Source organism: Contarinia nasturtii, unplaced genomic scaffold (genome assembly GCF_009176525.2).
Source record: "Contarinia nasturtii isolate CC-2019 unplaced genomic scaffold, AAFC_CNas_1.1 Cnas_scaffold_695, whole genome shotgun sequence".
Classification (NCBI taxonomy): Eukaryota; Metazoa; Arthropoda; class Insecta; order Diptera; family Cecidomyiidae; genus Contarinia; species Contarinia nasturtii.
In genome coordinates this window covers 8,955,393-8,972,955 of record NW_022198046.1, presented here as the reverse complement: position 1 = coordinate 8,972,955, position 17,563 = coordinate 8,955,393, and the positions used below count along the sequence as shown (strand labels likewise).

General features: G+C 32.5%; 2 protein-coding genes across 2 annotated transcripts; both read right to left on the bottom strand.

Moving 5' to 3' along the window:
- Positions 1–3,344: 3,344 nt before the first annotated feature.
- Positions 3,345–5,523, bottom strand: LOC116340853 (leucine-rich repeat-containing G-protein coupled receptor 6-like). The gene is made up of 2 exons (XM_031767568.1): positions 5,118–5,523; positions 3,345–5,043 (listed from the first exon to the last, which is right to left on the bottom strand). The coding sequence occupies exons 1-2, from the start codon at positions 5,120–5,122 to the stop codon at positions 3,510–3,512; spliced, it is 1,539 nt and encodes a 512-aa protein (XP_031623428.1). The 5' UTR covers positions 5,123–5,523; the 3' UTR covers positions 3,345–3,509.
- A 6,003-nt stretch (positions 5,524–11,526) lies between these two features.
- Positions 11,527–13,901, bottom strand: LOC116340617 (G-protein coupled receptor Mth2-like). The gene is made up of 7 exons (XM_031767203.1): positions 13,407–13,901; positions 13,199–13,340; positions 13,018–13,123; positions 12,789–12,950; positions 12,299–12,715; positions 12,051–12,233; positions 11,527–11,980 (listed from the first exon to the last, which is right to left on the bottom strand). The coding sequence occupies exons 1-7, from the start codon at positions 13,899–13,901 to the stop codon at positions 11,875–11,877; spliced, it is 1,611 nt and encodes a 536-aa protein (XP_031623063.1). The 3' UTR covers positions 11,527–11,874.
- Positions 13,902–17,563: the final 3,662 nt, after the last annotated feature.

Sequence of the window (17,563 nt, the reverse complement as noted above, 5' to 3'; positions counted from 1 at the left end):
TTCATTATAGACCAGACAGTACTTATGAATCGAACGCGAGTAAAATTGCAGACGTGCCAACACATGCACGAATCCGAAAATTTTTCCAACACCATTTCGATGTTCAACACCATAGCAATGACGTTAAACCAATTTCATATTCATCGAACGCATCTTTCTCGTACTACGTCTATAAATAAATAGTGGTGTGCACAGTGCATGAGAAACATAGTGCGAGAGAACCATTTTTTTTTTTCGTGCAAGCGTATAACATTCAATGCATGCGCATACATTATGATGGTATTTTCAGTCTATCGTCTCATATTTAAAGCGATTTTAATTTTAAGTAACACTTTTCGACAGTGGCATGTACACCCTTTGCATAAATAATGCATCGAATTGGCTGCAACAGAACACATAAAACGATTTCCCCTGTTTTCACTTCGATTTTCGCTTTAAGCAGCAAACTTAACATGCTGCACGTACTTCAGAAAAATATGATAATTATACCGATTTTTTTTCGTCGTTTCAACCATTTTTTTTAGACAAAAAAATACATGTTCAATCTGTATGATGGCACCTGAATGGCACATTTTTTGCGAACCGAATCGCTGCCAGCACTAGCACGGTTCAACTATGCTGAAGATATATGAAATGAATGGGATGTCACAAATGAACACAATTATCGAATACGTGGAATATGGTTTGACTCAACTCGGCAAATGCAAAACTTAATCCGAAATATTCTGCATACGATGAGTTGAACAAGAGTACCACATGACCCTGCTTCAGGAGAATATTGGATTGGTTATAATTTATCAACAAATCTAATTAATTACAGCACTTTCAAATAAATCATATATAATAATTTGTAGTTTTAGTCGTGGAGTTTTATGATACGGTAAGACTTACCACTACAACCTCAAATCAGAGGTGAAAGATCAATTTTTTGACATTTTTTCTGATTTCGGATGATGAGTAATAATCAAAAAATCGTCTAGAAATGAAAAAAGACAAAACGAAAAGTTTCTACTAATGACGAATATTTTTGCATCTTGTAAATGCTCCAAAATGTTGTTGCTGAATAAAAATTCATTGTAATTTGATATAAAGCAATTTCAGATAGAATTGAAGAGTGTAATTACCAATAATATTCTCTGTTTAATTTATACATGACCGTGGATATCATTTTGAAAAACTTCAATTTTTCCAATTTTCCAAAAAAAAAAAATTAAGATTGGTTTTGTTTCGAAAGAAAACACATCTGTGCTTTATGTCTTTTGCATTATCTGTCGTTTCTATTTGCATTGAAATAAAAATACGCTGTTTGTTTCTTTTTTGCAATCGGTCGATGTCATTAATTATAATGGCTAGTCAGAGATATCAAAATTATATCGCACTTAACCAAATGGCCACCATAACATTTCCAATTCGAATCGTTAAATGAGAAATGGTTCTTCATGAGAAATTGTTGGACAGAAATTACAGTCAAATGGTCGGTACTTATTTGGGGTTGAGTATTTGGCAAAGTGTTTTTCGACTGTATTGTACCGAGAGCGTCGAAAATATCATGCATCGCCAGAAATTCGTTTTATATAAGTAGGATGTGCCAAGTCTTAATGTCTTCACTCATATTTCTCCATTCGTTTTTTTTTCACTTATAAAATGTACCAAAAAGCCGCCACTATTATTAACCAAAATGAAGAAAATAGAAACGATTTTTACTTTTACATCATCTTTTCCAGAGATTTTTTTTCGGTGCATTTTCCCTTATCACACAACATTTATAATAATGGACGAAAAATAGTTTTTCTCTGAAATAAGTGTTTCACACTGTATGTCTCTCACTCTCTTTTTCCCCGCCACGCAATTCATTGAACCTGGAACATTGTTGCATTGCGTTTATTTAATTGTATTTTCATTGTTTTGTTCATTTTCAGAATGTACATTAATTTGGAGACGATGAACTGAATGAAGTGCTTTTACTGATTCATATGTGAGAGATTTTGTGCAGACAAAACACTTCTAAGTTAGTTATGCTGTAGACAGAATATAAGAAAGACAAATGCCAGCCCAGAAGAAAAGTGGAAAGCAGGAACAAAAAAAAACCGAAGAAAAGTGAAAAAGAAAAAAAGCAACGCTTGTCGAAAAACAAAGGGTAAGAGTAAGATTTATGGGTATTTGCCGCATTTTTGGCCAAATAAACGCAACAGACAACGATACATTTGGCATCGAGTGAGTAAAGAAAAACATCGCAAAGTATCAGGGAACAGCTCTTTAATTTGGATGAGTGAGCTGAGTTGATTTCAAAAGTGCACGGTTTCGCTTTTACCCATATTTATTGTCTCGCGCACAGGTCACATATACACGCATCAATTACATATATGGATGTGTGTGTACTCTATAGAAAATAATAAACATGATGTAATGAAGCAAATTTGCGTGTATAATTGAACAGCAACTTTGAATAAAACTTCTATATTTGCGTTTAAAAAAACATTAAATACATTCTTGTATTCCATTCAAACATGCACTATGTTTTATCCAAAGTGCATCCCTTTCTCATGCGAATTTTGTGATTTCACTTCTATTGTTTTATCAAACACTTGAATAAATAAAGAGTGTTTACAAACACTTACTTATGACATGGCATGAATGCCGGCAGCAACATTCTCTTCAACTGTGAATACTTTGAGAGTAAGAAATGTATTTGCCAGTTATATGTTCGCTCCATTTACTTATTTATTTAGCTGAAAGTCAAGTTCAAACATTGCACTGCTTGAAGTTGGTGTAATCAAATCGAATATTAAATGGAATTGCGTTCTATTCAGACGCACAAGTTATTGCCCTTTTGTCATAACAAATTATCAAGTTCATAACGATTAATTGTAAAATACAAGAACGGAAAAACGAAGCAGGAAAGAGATAGAAAGACAATCCAGACGAATCAATGCAAAAATTCACACCAAACACATGAATGCTCTTGGATTTTCAAATGAAATTATATTCATTGTTTTTTTTCTTCTTCGCAACAAAAACCAAATATTTTCATATTCCAACTTTCCAAATATATTACGTACATTCTCAGATAAAACTTGAAATTGTTCCATTTTATGGTGTCGGTGCAAGCAAAGTGGTAAAACCACACAGAACAGAACAAAAGTGAATAACGATAACTGTATTGCTTTATTCATAAGTACCCAGTCGCTTTTATTGATTCAGTTTTTTTCCAATTCATACACCAAATTGTTTCGAAATTTTGAATGTTTCGGATTGTATAGTATCAGATTAATCGACATTACTCGTTATGAGACGAAGAGAATCTGAATAAAGGAGAAAATAAAGCAAGTACAAAAAAGACGACATTTCTACTGCAACAAAGTCTGCGGATTTGTTTATTTATTCAAACTACTTTCATATATGAATGGTTTTTATTAAGGTCCATTACAAATGCTTAAATTTGAAAAAAATTACGTATTCAGTGAATAGTATTCACACTCTAAATATATGTGAATTATTTCAGTTCCATTTTAACTACATTCATTGTCAGCTCGATTTGCGCTGATGAAAATCATTTCTTGCTCAAGTCGCCTCACTCTTTGTTCGATGTCTTTGAATTTTGAATCGATTAACTCCAAAATATTTAGTTCAACAATGTGAAATTGTTCATAAATGAAATCACGCAATTCGTCGTTTATTCGTGGTTGTTTTCGTTTATCTTTAGTTTGTTGGTGTATTTGATCGGGATAACAAGTCGTTTCGCCGTTTACACTTTGTGATTCCCGGTTGACAGTGTATTTCTTCTTCGTCGTTGAATCGGTTGCTATAATTTTATTACCATCAATGTTAAGAATTTCAAGTTGCGACATGATTCCGTCCAAATTCAGTGTCAATATTTCATTAAATGAAACATCCAATGCATTCAAATGTGGCAATCGATTATTATTTTGTAAATCAAATCGTTTCAATTTGTTGTGACTAACATCGAGCTGCTGTAAGTTGATGAGTGTGTCAAAGAGTTGTGCGTCGATGTGTGTAAGCAAATTATGTGATAAATTCAAGTATTTCAAACGATGGAAATATGTCACATTCTCAATGGATTCCAACCGATTACTGGCCAAATTCAATGTGACAAGTGAATTTTGCGATGGAACACTTAAATTGTCCAAATCGATTTCGCGAATTTCATTGTTTGCTGCAATCAGTGTATGCATACGTCGGCTTACTCTACAGATTTTGGCACCGCCAACATTATGTACATCGACCGTTTCTGCATCCAGCCAAATCGAATCATGTGAAGTGACAGCCAACGTTGGATTATTGTGCATCGAAAATGTTTGCATTGACCTTGGCGTGGATTGTACATCGGTCTCCACAACATCGATAATTTCATTTGAATGTAAATGGAATACGTTTAGATTGGGCGTAAAATCGAAAAGTTGCCAGTCAATTTCCCGTATGCGATTATTGTTTAATGTCAAAACGCGTAAATATAAAAGATTTTCAAACCATTTTGAATGTACAACGGTTAATTGATTGTTGTGCAAATACAAATATTTGATCAAATAAGATGTGAAAATGTTTTCATTTAATGCATGCGATTTCAGTAAATTGAATGACAAATCTATTTCTGTCAATTTTGGTGCCGCATCAAATGCGTACGATGCAATGTGTTCGATGTCATTTGACGATACATTCAAGCGACGCAATGAATTTGCACGCTCTAAATCGGTTGATTGAATTGATTTTAAGTGTTTATGGGTCATTTGAATGCTTTCAATATCCGGATAACGATCGAAAAAATTGATCGGCATTTGTTCGTCATTCCATTCGATAATAATTGCATCCGTTGCGTCTCTTTCAATGCAATTCAATGTACCATCGATACTTTTCCATTCGCCTTCTTCATTTAAATCCGATCGCATCCATGTTTGATACACCAATTTCATCGGTTGATTATCGATATTCACCAGAATCACCGACTGATTTTTCGCCCATGCATTTCGTAAATGAATCAACATCAGCCAAACGAACAATTGTAACGCTCGCAATGAACTCCATTTTCTGAAAAAAAGGCAACGCAATAGTTTTATTTTTAAATTAGCGGTCAATATACTTCGATGCACCGATAAACTTACAGCATGTTTTTTGTGTTTCAAAAAAAACTTGATCGCAATAGACTATTATGTGTTTCAACTGTCACGCTCGAGAGTGCTTGAATGACTGAAGTTCGTGTAACTTTTTATAGCAATGTGTGATGTGAACGAGTTTCACGAAAAAAACAAACAAAGATGTTTTTGATGGTGTAATTACGATAGCGAATTTTATTGTACTGCACTGTTTATTGCTTTTGAAAATACAAAATCCATACTTTTTTCCCTTTCCAGTGTGAGTTCAATCAATGTAGCTTAACAATGATTTCCGTAACTATTTTTGCACATCAAAAACTTTCTACGGATTTTTTTCTTAAATCCGAAACGACCAAACTGCTGACTTGATGTGCGTACTGCGTAGCGGCAAAATGTGAATAAAATGTGATAACAATGACATTTCGAAATGGATGCATAACTAACGGGCAACACAAAAGATTCACAAACACGAACATCGTCTGCCTAAATGATGTACCGATCGAATATCATACGTATACCCTGTATTTCTCTACGTTTTCCATTTGTTGTGACGAAAGAGCGAATGGCTCATGCAATTATTTTTTATCAGATAATTTTGTATTGGTGTGTCATTCGAACATTGTTGCCGTACCGGCAACGGTGTGTTTCGTCTCGTTTGCCTCACACAACTGTTCATTTTTGCAAATGGTATGTTTTCTATTTACGTTGTATTTTAACTCTGTCAAAACAGCTTCGGCATCACGCACAACAGAAGCACATATACATATACAAACGACAACAATTTTAAAATACGTCACACAACTTGGAAATAATTCTTCTTGGTGAATGTGTGATAAGCTAAAACTACATCATTCTCTCAATGTATTTTTCCTAGTAAACAATGTTACACACCGGTTTTCTGCCAACCGGCTATGTGTAGTGTATCAAATACATGGCCGAGAATGACAGAAACACATTTCATGTTTGTATTTCTTGTGTTATCTATCATGCGGCGCCTGACGTCAGCCAAAAAAGAAATGAATTATTTGTATTTCAAACGATATTATTTGTTTCCATATATATTTTCATTCTAAACATTTATTGCATTCTCGTTTTTCACATGTCTGACGGAAAAAGAATGTCGAAATTAGAATGAGAACCACTACAATATTGTGTACATTGTCCAGTGGCATGTTTTCTTAGTGTATATTGTAAATGGCGATCAAAGTAAGCAGAAGGCCTCGTCAATTGCACCGTGAATGCCCGAAAAAAGTGGCGCTGGTTACATAAAACTAAAAAAAATCACATGCCTGATGGAAAATAAAAGGTGTAATCCGACGCAAAAAAAAATCTCAACGATAAAATGTACATATACATTATATTGCATGCAAGATTCAATGTCGTGAAAAAATTCTTCGCAACAATGTCCAAAGGAAACCATGCAAATGCTACACTAAATTAAACATATTTAAATCCGACAATTTGAATTGCAAACTTTGAACTGCATCAACAAATATGTGGTGTATTCATAGCATCTGTAGTGGTGATCACCGGATGACTCGTTGAAAATGTGTTAGACGAGTTTTTCATTTCTTTTGTCCGTCATCTCAGGCGGTGATATTAGAATAATATTATTCTGTAATGTAAGTACAAAGTGGAACAAGTCATGTGCAGCTCATGGAGCTTAAATCGATTTTTGGTTTTCTCGTTCTCTCTCGTTTTTGCGCTGATTTCACTGTAACGGGCCGAAACCAGATTGTTGGTTTTAATGCAAACGGGCCCATTCAGTCACTTGTGCTCTCACAAACCACTAAAATCAATTTAAAACTAAATGAAATAGATTTATTCGATTTTATTTTTTGTTTGTTTTTCGCTCTCACTTGCCAACCACACGCTCACAGCAACTTTTCGATTGACATTTCATTTCGATATGCTTACATTTTGGTCAGCCGTAAACCGATCTGATTGTACGATAAAATACTATATCTTACTATTCATTCCATTGAGGTAAAGAAAAAAATCCATTCAATTTAAATCCGTTTCAAACTCAAGCAAATATTGAACAATTTAACCTATCTAATTTGATGAACATAATCGCATTTCGATTATATCAGTTATACAGCATGAAATCGGACAATGTGCAGATCATCGACCGGAATTCATACACGGATGAGCATATCATTCACCTCACAAAGTTCTACGGAAAGTGACAACGACAGCAATCAAATGGAAACCTTCTTTGCGGTTTTCGTAATACGATTTCATGCATCATATGAAATGTGGTAAGATATGTATCTCATGTCAGGTCTTTTTTAGTCCATCACTTTTTCTCTTTGAATAAAAATATTTTATTCGATTTAAAAACAATAATCAAATATTTGGAATTTCTTACACTGAACTGAAAAATTGAATAACTAATGGAAAAATATGTATGTCTCTTGGAAATTATATTTTTAAATGAAAATTTGCAGAAAACTACAATTAGAACATTTGATAAAAAATCGAAGAAATAGAAGATATATTCACTTCAGTGATATTTAATTGAAATTTGGTGTATTTTTTTATTTATAATTAAACATTTAAAATGCGTTTCTAATTTTGCTTAAATTAGAACAAATATAAGACATATTTTTAGTGAGAAATATGCCTTATGTTAAGTTTTTTTGAAGGGGATAAGTAAAGTTATTGGTTGATAATGAAGTCTTATCCAGCAACGTGACTGATGTATTCAATACCGTTTTCGTCGTAGGTTTCATTTCGTTCATTTTGAGGCGGATTTTTCAAATATTTTGTGTCCACAGTTTCCGAACACTTAATTTCTTTGGATTTTTCCGTTACATAAGTACCACGCTTACAGCACAAATTTACACATGTTTTCTTTTCAGATAATTGGGGGTCGCAATTCAAATTCGTTAAGGATGGATGCAACAATACACCAGACAATTATTGAACGCAATTTTAAACGATACATACTTCTATGTTTGACTGTCTTCAACATACTGACTGAGAGTCATGTCTCGAATAGTAATGAATTTTAAAACATGATTAATTCAATAGTATAAAAATATAATACGAAATAAAACATGAAAAAGATGCTTTTGAGATTAAATAAATATATTCGCATGAACACAATTTCTTTTGGTCGATAAGCGTGCAGACAAAAAAAGGGTCAACTGTAAGCCACATCTGGCTCGCTTAATTCTTAACCGTCCATTTATCGCATTTATACATATATTTTTGTATCTCCAAACTGTTTGCTACCAACATACAAAATATTTAGCAAGAAACCTTTATCAAGGCGTAAACCGACATTTTTTCATAGATTTTGGCTCCATTAAAAGTGTGAATTATGTAAATGGAATGTGAAATAACTCAACGGCTATCACGTTTTTGATTTTCAAAAAATGCCCGATATTTCCAAAAAATTATTCCCAGTAATATGTTTGTGCGTCGTAAACACATGTATTCAAAAGGATTTAAAGGAGGCTAATTGCATTTTTTCCAAGATGCTAAAAGAGATTTATCAAAAATCATTTTCTGCAATGTTTTTTATTATGGAAAGCAATGGAATCAAAATTTGAAACCACTCTCTCAAAATGCTTGAAATGCTGACAATCGAAATACGGTAAAATTACATTATCTGTGCACAACGAATTGAAAAAAGGACAAATGTCTTTACTAGTTATCGATACCTTTAATGATTCAATGGAGATTTACTCAATCGATGCTTTATAATCCATGATATGATCATGAAAATGAGAATAATCCAAACCAAACATGTGTTTCCCGTGTACTTTCTGCGATGCACAATTACTATATCCAATGATTTTCGGCGAAATAAATATCGAATATAATGCTATAAATTTTAAACATACGCAGAGCAATTCCTGAATTTAATTCCATTTAATTTTTTCATTCACATTAATTTAACGCCCATTGTTTTTGTATAACGAGGTAAAATCAGCATATAATCAAACCATTAAAAAAGTTTCAATATTGATACAGTTCGTCATTTTTCTAGAATATTGTTTTGAATGCAATATTCTAAGAAGTTCAGTTCCTTTTGCAATATATGAGTATTCATCGGAGTAAAGACCACGCAAGAGAAAAAGAGAAAAAAACTAACGGAAAAAAGTATGACTCAATCATAACGAGCTAGTTTCCAGTTTGTCAACATAATGTTTGCACATGACAGATGAATCTGAAAGAAAATTGCAATCGAAGATTTAGTTCCGAACGGTGACACGAAATCGCAAAAATAAACATTCAAACAATTTTATGAATAAGATTAGCAATTTCCCTTGAATAAAGTGAAGACGACAAAAAAAACAAATCTGTGTGATAGAGAACGGAAAGCAAATATAAAATCGTCATGTCAGTTTTTTTTTCAGCTGGAGTATGTGCCATTATAATACTATAGCCAAAATTCTGTGAAAAATGTCGTCAATGTTGTCTACACAATGAATTTGTTCCGCTGTGAAGATGTAGCTTTATTCTCAGAATGAGAGGCAAAATATATATGTATATATAACTACACGTATGTCGGCAAACAAGAGCAACTTTATGCGCTTGAATTCTCCAACTGTGCGAATTTGATTTGTTTTATCGATTGAGTTAGTTCGTGTCTTGGCATTTGCCTGTAAAATGCAATGCCAACATCAGCATTCCCCTTACACTCGCGTACAGCGCATTTCTCTTCTCTTTCGTTTTCTTCGGCTTCGATTTTTTTTTTGTTCAACATTTTTTTTTTACATGTGAATGCCAAAATTGACTGTAAGTAAATAAAAATCTGCCTGAGTTTTGTCGGCACACATTCACAATTCGATTGGCTGATAGTGGTTGGTGTGCTTCGAACATTATTATGCACGCCAATAACGAACTATATTTTGAATACATTGACTGGAAAACGAAATAAAATGGTTAAAATGTGATTGAAATATTTAAATGTTAACTCGAGGAGGAAAAAATTGCACACCCTCACCACTGTGCACATCATCTTCAATAGGCAAATATTAAAACGTAACAAAAAAAAATCCGTGAAAATATAAGAAAAATTGTGTTTAATCGAGAAAGTTGCACCTTGAAAAGCCAACAAATGTGGTTGGTCCATGAGTTTTCATGGATTCCTTTTTTTCCTCCGAAAACTATGCATGTTCCACTTAAATTGAAAAGTTAAAGTTTTGCGCATAAAAATCGAACCATTCGAAACCATTAGTACGATTGGAGTTGTATTTTTTTGCTCTCTTCCTCTCTCTCTCTCTCTCTCTCTCTCTCTCTCTCTCGAAAATATGAACTTTAAAATTTGCATAAAATGTTTTCAGAAGTGATAAAAAGTTTAAAAATCAAATAACGAATTAAATATAACATTGTCGAAGTGAATTTTCATTGTTTCGCACGTATTCTCTGAAATCCATTGCAAAATTAATCACAAAAACAATTGTTCACCGTGGCAGAGAGAAAGTTTTCAAATATGTGGAGAAAAAAATACCAAAGTGAACAAGTGATGTGCTCATATGACAATTCATCTCTGAATCAACGGAGCAAGAAATTACAATGCGATTTCCATTTAAACCGATATAATAAAATGAATTGCATGAAACACGACGATTTATACGGCGAACAAGCAGTCGTCAAACGAATGCCTGAGGATGGGAGAGGCACTGGCAAAACGATAACAACCGTAAAATGTGAAATGAAACAAAATACATTGGGAATGCGTTATCAAGCAATCCTCGTTTTTGCGGGTTTTTTTTGAGTGGAGTATAATTTTACATTTATTTTTTTACATCACAGAGAATTTTATTCGGAACTTAATATGGATAAAATTATTCTAATATTTTATTCAAATATTGAAAAATGCATAAAATAGACCTGATGATGATAGTGATAATAGAACTCGTAATTATTTTATAAAAAAACTAATTTGCAGGAATTAAAATGATTAAAAAAAGGTGACATTCAACATTTAAGACAGTGGGTTTTTCAGACCTTCTGACGTACTTCAAATTCAATGAATTATTTGTTGTTATACAAATGCTTCTGTCATTTTGAAATTGGTGTGTGTTTTGATATCAAGCTTCATGATAATTAGGCACATTCTATTAGAAATGCTAAAAGTGGCGTGTGAAATAGTAATTAGCAATCTAGCAAAATAATTTTTGTACATGATTCTATTAGAGTTGAAATATGAAGCTGATAATGAAATAATTATGTTTCATTCATCAGCATTACGTTGGCGATCGAACAAATACCAAAAAAAAAATGTAGGAGTGAGTTTGTATTTTGTACATGTTATATTGACAACAAAGTTTTGCTTAATCATATTTGAACTCAGAGGGGAGAGCAAAATAGATAAGGAACACAAATAAGAGTAGCTTACGATTTATTTTGATTTCAGTCATTCAATAACCAATTAACTGTGAACTGTTTTCTGTTCCAAACACTTGTGCTCTACTATTTATAACGATTTATAATGTTATTTGGAATAAATTTTACTTTTTTCGTGTTAATACTGTTGTCTCTTTTTACAATAAATTGTGCAGTTCCCCTGGATAATAACACTAGTATGTATTATTAATTTTCGAATATTTTTCGTCAATTTTTTATTTCCACATGCAATCGATACTAAATGTTAACGATGTCTAATTTTCATAATTCAAGATTCAACAGTACCAGATAGAGCAAACTATATAGTGCCAATTGCACCACCTAATCCAAAATGCAAACCACCAACAGTTGAATATAAAGGCAAATGCAGACGAGCACCCGAATATGATATGTGGAAGTTTTAATTTTCTTCAATCTCCTGCATGGGTATTTCATTTGATTTAGATATAGTTGTTGAATATTGGGAAGACCTGCTCTTTGATTCTACTCCACACAATATTTTGCATCTGAAAATTGGAGAATGATATCGAATTCTAATCAAATAAAAGAAGCGATTTAAATTAGAAATATAAGTACCTCTGTTTTATTAAATTCAACACGCGTCTCTTCAATACAAATAAGATACATATAAATACGCCATGTAAAGTGTTAATTATGTCGGATATCATAAATAGAATACTATCGGGTGATACAAAACAAATGGCATCAATCGACCAGGTCATGCCCATCACAAAGAATAAACGCACAAACAATGTAAAACTGTAATGATAAATCACTAATTACAAATCGAAATATTTGATTTAACGTCTTTCAATGCAAATTACTTATATTTTTTATTATCGAAGTTAATCTGATGTTTGCCACTTTTGTTGTCTTTTGTATGAAAATAAGTATTAAGTTCACGTTGTACTCGTCGAATTTTTACAGCAGTTAATACAAAAAACATAATATTAACGAAGAATATTATGGTAATTGGCAGGTGTAGAAACAGGAATTTTGACAGTAGATTCTCTGAAATTAAATTTACAAGGAAAATGCTGTTTGCAAAGCATAAATTAATGATGATACCTTTAATGAAGCAGCCTTCAGTGCCAAATCCTGGTTTAAGATTATATGGAATTGAATCAACTTGATCAATCACAGCAGCTGTAGCTGTTAAAGCAATGGACGAAATCCACACATAACACGAGTAAATGTGAAATAATTTTTGATCAGAATGCTTCTTATATCGAATGGTTGAACTATCAAAATAATAATTTATTTTCAATTTAATTTCAACAGACCCATGTAAATGGAAAGAGAAACAGAACTTACCGAAAACTTAACCACAAGTCAAAGCTAATTGCATTCAACCACAGCGATCCGGAAAAATATGTTAGGTAAATGACATATGCCAGAGTTTTACAGGGTATTGGAGCCACATTAATGCCAGCATTCAAATAAACATATGACAACGCAATGTAATATACGAAGAGGCTAGTATCCAATTAGAGAGTCTTTTAATTGCATTCATTAGATATAATAAATTTTATTTAGCCACCACCTTAAGAGATAGCACAATAAGCATTTGCCCAGCAAATTCACTAGCTCTGGTATGCAAATATAAACCATAAAAGTGAAGAATATCATTGGTATCGATAACATCATCGCTATTAAAAAAACGACAATTTTATTTTTTAAAAAGCATTTATCCAAAAAAAAATGTCAAGTTCATATGCGCTCACTGTATGGCAGAATAGAATATCTGATGTGATACTCTTTATTTTTTCCCAAACATTGCATGGCTTCCATTTGAGTTTCATTCGTTATTTTGAGACAATATTCACTTTGATCAATGTATTCATCTTCAGTTAAAAGGTAACCTTTCTAAAATTAAAACAAAAGAACTCTCCGTTAAAACCATGATCCGATGTTATTACTAAACCATATTACTTCAGTTATTTTGAAATCATCTACGTAGAAATAAAATTGGCATATTCGATTGACGAAGCCAAATTGTTGATCGAAACTAACAACTTTGGTTTGATTATGTTCGTAAATTACTTCACTGTATAGATTTTCGGCTGCATTATGATTATAGCATGCAAAACTTCCATCAGTTCTTATTGATTGTACGAATGAACCATACGGACAACAAAGTCGAACACACGGCTTTATATTGCACGGACAACCTCGGAAGTATGGTTCGACTATCACAGGTCTTCCATTTTCAAGAATGTAATTAACTTTAGCATACTGATTTTCTGGAAATTCCATTTTATTGAATGTAATACTTTGATTTGCATGAAGAATACCACTTGATATATCGATCGAATCAACGAATTTACACGGTAGCTCATGAACTAACAAGGATGCTTCAATCCGCAATATACTATGCAATAATTGAATGATAAACCACTTGAATGAGTACACTCTATGTCGGTACATTTTATAGAAGTTTCTTTAAGGAGATTCACTTTGATTTTTATTAATTTTTTAGATTAATTATTAAAGTTCTTCTTCTTTAATTTGTAGTTGTTTATCGCTTTTACTTGCCGAATTAACTTTTGTACCAAAACTAATGAGGGCCAATTGTATACTGAATGAACTCAACGCTTAAGCGATGAATGTGTCATATTTCAGTTGAAATCGCGCTTGTTTGTGTATGAGCTACTCTCAATGTTTGTTGCTTTTTATGTCGTACCAATAGCAAAACTTATTGGACGTTATCTCCTACTGTGGCACTGGCCGTTAAATGAACACCATATTACGCTTTTATATCATATTTTTGCTATAAAAATTTGTTAGTGTCTTAGATATTAACACAATTTTATGATGCGCACGCAAAAATATGATAAATAGCATTTATATTCCTTCAAGCGTACCCTTGAGAGAATTTTTTGACAATATTGATTAATATTCTGTCACTCATATACTTTGCAACGCACTTTGTACAACTAACTAAGGCATTTTATCTTGATTAGAATTTCAACAATCGACACTCATGATAATCGAACAATTAAACCAAGGAAGCTAATTGAATTTACTTAAGGTGAATTTAAATTAATCATAGTCTGAACAAAAACCCACTCGAAATGTGCGTTTCACTACAATTCAATACTTTTGTCACGGGGGCGTATAGTACATAATAATTCTTTTTTAAACTAAATTGCCATTTTTTTTCAGAACGTAATACATATATTGGTTCTAAAAATAAAAACATACTGAAAAGAGATAACATATGTGGCTTACGTATAAATGAACATGTCTGTGTTGCGTCCTTCCACTTATCGTACATTATTTTTTTTTTGCTTCATGCCAGCCACCATGCCCCGAGTAAATATTAAACAAATATTGTCGTATCATTTTATTAACCGTTTTAGTACAAGTAACATGTAATTTCTATGAATTTTGTTTGGTAGTATTTAACTCTGGAATCATTATGATTTTGTAATTTATATCGAATAGAACCTAAAAAATGTGTTTAAATATACAACACAGTTCAATAGTAATTGATTTGCTGAATATGAAGAACTTGAAGTTCATTAATCATTTTTCTAATGATGACGCCAAACAGTAAGCAATATCCCTATTGCAAATGTTTGACACAACAAAGAAAAATAAACATAAAATGTTACAACATCGGCGAATTTCAAGCTTTGAATTGTTCATATGAAATGGAAGCGCTCACGTCGCTTGTGAGCACCAGACAATACATTTGGATTTTATCATCTGGATATTTCAGCTCATCTGGATGACGAACACAACACTTTCATCTGACACGGATTACTCGATTTTAAAGTGATTTAGCAATGCAAACGCACTTCCAGTACAAAATAATACATGGAAAATTATGAATAATTTCATCTTTGGAATACTCAACCGAACTCGATTGCCGTTTACATAAAAATACATTATTTTTATATACCATCATAGCAGTAATAATCAAAAACCTTGACCATTTGAAGATCACGATGATATTTTGAGAATGTATTCGGTAATCTACTTTTTATTGACAATAAAAAGTAAAAACAATCATTAATAATGGAATATTGATTGAAGAAGAAACTAATATTTCTTGTTAATCACAATAATTCATATAATATTTGAAATGTCAGATCTTATACTAATAAAGTTGAAATTGATTTAATACATTGAACAAAATTAATGGAAAGTTCCTATTATAAACACTATTATTATGCAATCATTTCTACATAAGTGTAAATAAGTTTTATCCGTTCTCCTTTAATACATCTAGTATGTCAAAAGGTCAATAATAATTTGTATGTATCTATATCTCACACTAATCAATTCTAAAACGAACACAATAAAACTTATCAAACACATAATGAAACATATATGAAAAGCGGCTAATATGTTTTCCATTTGAAGCTTTGACGGTTGTCGATATTTGGATTTCATTTTACGATCATCGGTGTATTTTTTTGTCCAATAATCAATGAGACCGGCTTCCTGAAGCAATTGTATTTGCTCGTCAAATATTTCAATTAACTTCGATGTTCTTCGAAAGTACATAACCGGTGAAAACATAAGAAGCCGATCTTTTGTAAATGCCAATCGCCGATGGGGTGAATTTTTTAAATTAAACGCTTTTTGATTCAGGTCCGACGAAATTATTAGAACATCATGATCATAAGATATATCGAAGTTGCTCATAACATCGGTCCCACCAACTATTACTCTATAATTTTATTAAATAAAAAATAATCTTCAGAAACAACAAAAATCAGAAAAAAAAAAACTATAAAGAATGTACCGGTCCCTGCCAAATATAGGGGTGAACATCTTAGAAATTGAGGGAAGGGCCATTATTTTGCGATCAGAATGGTGGATTTTTTCAATGGTATCATACGGCGAGAACATTCTATTGCTCTGAAGATGTGTGTAAAGTGATCCCTGGTATGCACTTCGAACGATTAGCCACAAGAAAATCCAAAGTATGGTGATAGTTCGGGCGAAATTTCCAAAATTATGTCCATGTACAATTCGTCGATTGCCTATTGGATTTCCCAACACTGTATTCCACATATTTAAAATTGGCGTTCGATTTATGCGACCACCAATGTAGAAGTGTCTCCATTTCTTGTTCAGCTTTTTCGTCAACGATATTAATACCACAGAAATGAGTAAAATCCCACAAATTACAATCCACGAATAACATTGAAATGGTGAGATGAGCCTTGAGAATGGCGAATATGCGTCAATCTCTTTGAAACAAATGCCAATCGCAGCTTGCATATATGATTTGGTGAAAGCAAAAAGGTTTATACGTTCCTCAAATAACATGTATCCACCTACTGTAAATTCTGTCTCTCCATCCAACACCTATCGTGAAAATTTAATGTTACTTGGAAGTGAAAAAATGCAAAAAAAAATCAATTGAAATAAATATTCATGCACCAATTTCAAACTCCCTGCAAAGGTTCCATTTGGATAAATGGTCCCATGTCCAGATCCTTCCGGTGCACATTTATAAACTATTGAAAAGTTATTTGTTTTGGCAATTTGGTTGATAATATCAATGTCAATTCCTTCGTATTGAAAACTTCCATCAGTGGTTTGGTAAGGAATAACATGTGGCTCGGCATTGCTTGGAGCCACATATACGGGACAATGCATAAAATCTTCCAATTTTCGTGGGAAAAGATTATCGACCGGTATTGTCATGTTGTTGGTGTAATTTAGGGGCGTAAACATGTCGATCTTAATTGCAGATAAAGTATGACAGTCTCGTTGAAATGGCATGAATTTAAAGAGGGACCAACACTTTTTATGATCTTTAATTAAAACGTGCGAATTTATCAAACCATTTGTCCACAAAATTTCAAAAATATCGTTCAACATATTTCCAGTGCTTGCCATTTCTTTAAAGGAAACAACTAAAAATGTCTGCGATGAATGACCCCTGAGCACTGTTTTATCGTTTAAAATTTGTCTAAAAGAATGAAATTATTTGTGAAATTTTATTATCATTTGATTGAAAGAAATACAGTCGACACTTACGTCAGAGATTTACCACTATCAACAAAAATAATGTTGAAAGCATTATGGCGATAATGCATTGCATCGTCTAATTTATTGAATGTGTT